Source organism: Terrapene carolina, unplaced genomic scaffold (genome assembly GCF_002925995.2).
Source record: "Terrapene carolina triunguis isolate 2854851 unplaced genomic scaffold, T_m_triunguis-2.0 Scaffold68, whole genome shotgun sequence".
NCBI classification, from domain to species: Eukaryota; Metazoa; Chordata; order Testudines; family Emydidae; genus Terrapene; species Terrapene triunguis.
In genome coordinates, this window is record NW_020664419.1 from 81,076,558 (window position 1) to 81,083,313 (window position 6,756).

At 43.5% G+C, this 6,756-nt stretch overlaps 1 protein-coding gene across 1 annotated transcript; it reads right to left on the reverse strand.

Annotated features, from left to right (window-relative positions):
- Positions 1-1,457: 1,457 nt before the first annotated feature.
- Positions 1,458-6,471, reverse strand: LOC112112586 (retinal cone rhodopsin-sensitive cGMP 3',5'-cyclic phosphodiesterase subunit gamma). Its single transcript, XM_024208557.2, has 4 exons — positions 6,439-6,471; positions 3,405-3,586; positions 2,764-2,804; positions 1,458-1,647 (listed from the first exon to the last, which is right to left on the reverse strand). Exons 1-4 carry the CDS (start codon positions 6,469-6,471, stop codon positions 1,571-1,573), a joined length of 333 nt encoding a protein of 110 aa, XP_024064325.2. The 3' UTR covers positions 1,458-1,570.
- Positions 6,472-6,756: the final 285 nt, after the last annotated feature.

Genomic DNA, 6,756 nt, shown 5'->3' on the forward strand with positions numbered 1-6,756 from the left:
TGCGCAGACCGAAGTCTTAGTAACCATATCCCAGAATCCCTAGCACCTCCACCCTCTGAAATGTGGCTGCTCTAGCCCTAGGATCATGGTGCACTTTGGGAGAACTTTACTGTCTACCCTGCATGTTACCAGGAAGCCGGTCACTTTGCAAAAGGCTTGATCAGTTTGTTTTCCATTGCAAGCCCAGGAGGGTCTCTGACAGGGTGCTTGCAGATCAGTGATCAGAAGAGAATGGGTTAACACTGACCTGAGCTGCTGCTATTTGCCATTTTCACTAGAGTGGATTGCAGATTCTTGGGATAGAGAAGACCAAGGAAGTTGTCCCATGGAATTGTGGGATACTTGCAGCTGACTCCCAGGACCCGAGTCAAGCGGGGCTCCGTCTACATTGCAAAGCAATAGAGCTCGCACCCTGGGTGCCAGCTTAACTCCTCCAGCCCTGCAGGGTCCTGGAACCCTGGGTCCGAGCCCTAGGTTAGCGCAATTGCAGTGTACATGCAAGGGGAGGTTAGGCTTGAGCCAAGGCTCACACACAGGCCTACGTTACAGTGTAGACATACCCTTAATGTGCTATATGTCACTGTCAAGTGACAATTGCAATGCTTCTCCATTTTCTTAACCAACAACTGGCAGATACAAGCTATTCCTCATGTAAATATGGTACCAGGAACAGGAAGGGATTTCTACTTATAGGATATGAAAGTTTATATCACCCTGAGAGTCACTTGATTAGACTGGCAAACCCTCAGGATAGCAAAGGGGTGAGTGCTGTGATAGATTTAGCTAGTGATCTTGAACATTCAGGCTGTCAGCTGTCCTTATTGCAGCAATAGAAATCTAATAACTACTCCACTAACCTGTGGATAATATAGGGAAGATGTAGTATTCCCAAGCCCTTCTGTTCTATGGCTGAGAGGTGAATTTTAGTGGCAGATTCCCTACAGAGAGCTCATGTGAGAGACTCCAGGTTCTCCTTCCTAATGAAAGGTGGATAGGTGACTCTCAGGACTCTGTTCCCTATGAATATACACCGAGCAATTGATTGCTGGCTCAGATATCATGGGAATCTCATCCACATCTGTTGGACTTCACATACACATGGAAAGCCTGAGAGTGGGCGATGGGTTTAATTCAGAGTTAGATTTTATAGGGTCAAGGGTGGGAATATAGGATAAGACTTCAAATAGGCACATACAGACAGTATCTCAGGTAACTCAGAGCGGGGGATATAGGGTGAAAATTCATACATACAGCATCCCAGGAGTCAGGGGATACAGGTGAGACTTCACACACATGAACACTCCAGGGGGAAGACAGAATATTTTACAGAGATATTTAAACATTTCCAATAGTTTCATCACATGAGGCCTGGTGAATATTCAGGGTCCCTGATAACTTCTTGCCAAGTTAATCTGAGAAGGAATTGTTTAGAAGTAGGTGAATCTCATGAAGCCACCCTGCACGTGCTCAACAGAATGTCAGCAGGTGGATGGAAGGGCCGAAAATAAGTGTCAATGGTGAAGAAGACCATTCTGGAACCTTGGAAGACACCAGCAGTGATTCTGGTGACTTAGATGATACCAAACTGTGCCAGCTCATGCAGTTCCAGATGGCTGAAAGCCTCCCATGGACAGATCACTGTAATATCTGCAAGATAGAGAGAGAAACTGGATAAGTTCAGTACAAGCTCAGTATTCCCCATTGTTTCTTCTATCCTAGAGAGATGGGCAGGCTGATTTATTAAAGAAATAGTGCTAGGTGAAAGAGAAAGGAAAATGGGCCTCTATTCAAAGACTAGGCAGAGATGAGGGACAATATTTCCCCACCCCATCAGTGTAAGAGTGGGCAGCCTCCTGCCTCCTGCTACACTGAACTAGATCGATGGTTCTCATGTGGCATCTCACCACTTGCTGCACTAGAAAAAACACATAGTCCATGTAGTCTTGTACCTCATCTCCAGCAACTGATATCTAGAGCTATGTGAACAGCTCACTTAAAAACTTTTGATTAATTTTGCTTCCCCATTAGTTTGTTTTTATAACCAGATTGTGATTTTCTTGAATACTTTTGTTATCTGACATTATTTGCTGAATAATCTTGGCACAAAGTTCTTAGTGTGTAGATTATTGGGGTGTGTCTGATGTTTGAAATCTGAGCTCTTTTGATTGGACACAGATCACATGACACATTTCTGGTCACTGGTTGGACGAGTGTAACTCTTGGAATCAGGATTCTGGTGAGAATGCTAACAATTAGCAATTTAAAATTCACTTTCTGTGATTTTTCTTGCATTATTGGTGTTAAAGTAACCGTTTCTGTGAACTTTCCTGCTTATGAAGTCATTTGCTAGAATATTTGCAGAAAGCAAACACAAGTGAGCCCATTCACAGCCAAGTGAATCCATTTAAAAATTCAAACAGATATGAATTTTTCATAGTATTTGCCTAATTCCACATCTGATGGAAGATTACAAGGAAGGGAGGTTAGAACACCCACAAGGCACCTTGGCCAGTTGTGCAGTGCTACATTATGGAGGGGCAAAAACGAAATTTATACCTGACTATAGCAGGCAATCATCTTAAGCCCTGAAGCAAGAAGGCTGATTGTCCATCTGTCTTGTATGGTTTAGACACAACAAATCCTGCATCTTGGCAGGGGGTTAGACTAGATGACCCTTGCTGTCCCTTCTAGCCCCATGATTCTATGTTTTTGTAACAGAAATACTTTAAAGGCATCTGAAGAGCAATATTACATATGACTTACCTGTTCCAAGTCCCTCCATACCTGGAATGTCATCTCCAAACCTGTGAGAAAGGACAACAGAGGAAGGTGAGACTGGAACAGAACCAAAAGAGAAGGATTACCTCACACAGGGTCTTTCCTAACTGAAGGGAGATTGGATCAGCACCTGAGAAAAGGGAATAGTTCAAGGATTTTGCTAAATTACAGGGACAAAGGACATAAGATCAGCAGCAGAGGAGGGGAACAGTTCACAAGGAGTTCCTCACTGCCAAGGGGACGTAGGGTTGCCAGTTTTGGTTGGATGAATTCCTGTAGATTTCATCACAGGATATAATCTTTAATTAAAGATTAATCTTTAATTACTGGATTGGCAACCCTAAAAGGGAGTGACACAAGAGTATAATACAAGTGTTTCCTGGTTTGGCCTAATGGGTTCCATGGAGAATTTGGTGCAACTCTCTTGTTGGACTCATAAGGGGGAAGTGTTACTTCTGGCATGATATCCTCCCTATGAGAACATATCCTGCCTTCTCATGTTCTATTCATGCGGAGATCATCTGAAAGATCCCAGATATGAGAAGGTGTATCAGATCACCTCACTGCCTCACCTAATGTATGTGAAGGGAAGTACCAGTCCCTGGAGCTCTCATTAGTGCTCTTACCCTTTTACTCCTTTCTTTGGGGGCTTGCTTTTGAACTGTCTTGTCTGCCTTTGCTTGAACTTGGGAGGTCCCTTGCGTGGTGTGGTGGGACCAGCTGCCACTTCTGTGGTGTTGAGGGTATTGGCGTCGCTCATTCTTGAGTTGCTGTATACAAGAGGTACTTCTCTTTCAAATCTTCCTGTCTGTAAGATAAATGCAGATAATGAAATGGAAGGAGAGTGCTGAACTTATGACTTCTAGATGCCATCAGCCAGAGGAGGGAGAAAGGACTATAACTTTGACCAGAGCCTAGGGATGGGGATTCAACAGTCAGGATGGGCAGGGATGGTGTCCCTACCCCTTGTTTACCAGAAGCTGGGAATGGATGACAGGAGATGGATCACTTGATGATTACCTGTTCTGTTCATTCCCTCTGGGGCACCTGGCATTGGCCACTGTCAGAAGACAGGATACTGGGTTAGACGGACCTTTAGACTGAGCCAGTATGGTCGTTCTTATGTACAGTATAAGAATCAGAACAGCATCTGCAGTCACACTTGCTAGGATAAAAATGGCAAGTTCTCAGTCTCCAAGCCATGGGGACACCAGCTGGGGGCAGGGAGACTTTTATCCCCTTAGCAGGATATTGCACAGCGAGCTGCAGACAGATGGTTACACCTGCTTCCGAAGGTTAATGTTGGAGACAGGTTGCTAGACCAGATGGCCCAGTAATCTGTTCTGGTGGAGCAGGAGGACTAGTACCAATGGAGCTAGATAACTGGTTTGTCCTAGTCTGGTAAGGCCTATATTTTTATTTGCAGATTTAGTATATACCTACTTGGTGCCACATCACCATAAGAAAATGTTTATAATCATTACAGAATATCTGGGCAATATGGAATATTAGCCTCCTATGGAAATAGTTTTCCCCAAGACGTTTTAAACTGGACCAAGGCAAAGCAGTGGAGAATATATTTTAGGAAACAATCCTTCATTGACTAGGATGTGGGAGAGTGTGAATGGGTGAGATGACCCAATAGACATTGTCCATCTCCATTTTTGACAATTTTAAGTGTCATGAACAATAGCTTTGCATACTCCATTGCTGCATATGGATCAGGCCATAATTCCATATGTAAAAAGGAAATCCAGGAACAAGGCTAACTAATTAATACTGTGTGGTTCCCAAATCTGTACATCTGCTCAGCAGATTGTAAAAGTGGCCAAGGAACCATTTGGTCACTGTCATCCCCTAGTGGACATAAATTCAATTGCTGGCACGTAAAGGACATACATTTTCTTTTGTCTCAGGTGGTAGAGCTGCTGCATTGGTATCTGAGGGTCCTGTGGTTCTACACCCCACAGGACATGGATCCCTGACACCTGTATCCCATGGGGTCACCCATCCCTTCATTAAGTCTGATGCAGCTCAGTGCACACTGTTCAAGAGCACCCAGTGGTATAGTGGTAAAAAAACAAAGTGGATAAACTAGCCTACAATACATTCCATATTCTCCAAAGGAGAAGTGAGTAAAGTTTGTTTACTCATTTTACCCTCAACTCCACTCCTGTGTGCATCTATGGAAAGGGGGGGTTTCCATCTTTCTCCCTTCCTGAAGTCACATGCTTCCCTTCTCTGCATTCATCATGTAACTCCTGTCCTAAAGCATTTCTGTTGGTTCACTTACTGAATGTTCATGCTAACAAGTGTTGGAATTAGCTTCACAATCTCAGTACTGACGTCAAATCCCTTTATGTCACCACAGTAACTTTAGTATAATCCTCCAAATATCCTCTTTCCCTCCCCCACCCCTCTGTTACGACGCTACAGACTGCAGAGATGAGCTCTTTCTAATTACCAGCCTATAAAAGCCACTAAAGAGCTGAGAGTATTTTTAGATCATTGACAACCACGGAATGAGAGGGCTTCTTGACCCCCATCAGTGCCTGCAATTGCTGTAATTCTTTCCTTTAAACAAAATCTAGAAAGGTCAGGGGAGACAGCCTGAGGAGCAAAGAATATATTCTTAGCAATTCCATTTTAACGTGTGCATGCGTGTTGATAGGCCACATACTTTGAAATAAGGGTGTTCCATACAAGGTGCTCAGATACCAAAGTGATCAATACTCTATAAATACCTCAATAGCTGCATCTTTTCATATCTAATACACTAGAGACTGAATGGTTAAAGCCATCCTAAGTGAAATAACAGACAGTAGAGTTTGCAGTGACAGCCAGGAATAGTTTGAAATGTATATACACTAGCCCTGCTGCTCACAGTATATCCACAATCTTCCAAGGCACACTTGCTATACACTCAATTTGATCACAAACCTAGTCATAGTAAATCTAGTTATGTATCTGTCTTGTTACCTATATGGTCCCTGTCACCATAGTATCTGAGCATCTCCCAGGATTTTATGGATTTATCCTCACAACAACCCTGCAGAGTGGGGAAACTACATTTTATAGAAGAGAAGCTGCGATATAGAGATTAAGTGATTTGTCCAAGATCACAGAGTAAATCTGTGTCAGAGCCAAGAATTATACCTAGATCTCCTGAATCTCAGTTTAGGGCCAAATTCTCTGATGAAGTAAATGGAATTGTGCTAATTTACACTAGCAGGGAGTTTGGTCCCTATTTTCTTAGCCACAAGACCATCTTTCCTTCCTGAGGATGTGTTATTTAAAGAATTGACAAAAACATTTAAAACCCTGCTGCTTTGCTCTAAGAAATGTAGAGCTTTAAGCATAACAATTAAGCATCGTGGTGTGCGTGGGCTATACCTGCCTACACTTGTGGTTAAAGCATTGTGCACTAGTCTCAAGAACAATAATAATCAATGGGGTACACAGTTACAATGATGTAGACACCCTCCTGGAGTACTAGAGGCACAGGGTGATAGAAATGTGTAATCAGTATCCAAAGAACATCTCTAACCAGCTTTGATCCACTTTGACAGACCCAGATACTATCCTGGCCACCCATGAGAGAATGAAATGTGACATAATAGTAAAAATGGCTGACTGAGATTTTTAACCCTGGATACTGACATCAAGAAACCGGAGAGGCAGCTGGGCTAACATCTGTCAGTGAGATCGCTCCCTGTTTTAGCAGACACCAGGCTGGTGCTAGCACAACACTCCATCCAGATCATAATGCCTTTGAGAGGCAGCTGCCTCCCATCCCTCAAAGCCCCCTTGGCCCCAAGCTTTACTCAGCAAGAGAAGCAGATAATAGGAGGGCTCTGTCTGTGGGATTCAGAGCCTTTCCTCCACCCCACCACTGTGTGAGGTTTCAGCCACCTCCACCTGGTATATGGTGGGAGAAAGCTTCAGACCAAACCATACTACATCCTATTTCTCATCTGC

Excerpts from the sequence above, each read along its gene's own strand:
- LOC112112586 (XM_024208557.2), bottom strand. The coding sequence starts at position 6,471 with ATGTTAGCCCAGCTGCCTCTCCGGTTTCTTGAT. Across the intron at positions 3,587-6,438 it reads TGCCTCTCCGGTTTCTTGAT|ACAGGAAGATTTGAAAGAGA; the intron begins GTCAGTATCCAG and ends TTTATCTTACAG. Across the intron at positions 1,648-2,763 it reads TATGGAGGGACTTGGAACAG|ATATTACAGTGATCTGTCCA; the intron begins GTAAGTCATATG and ends TCTATCTTGCAG.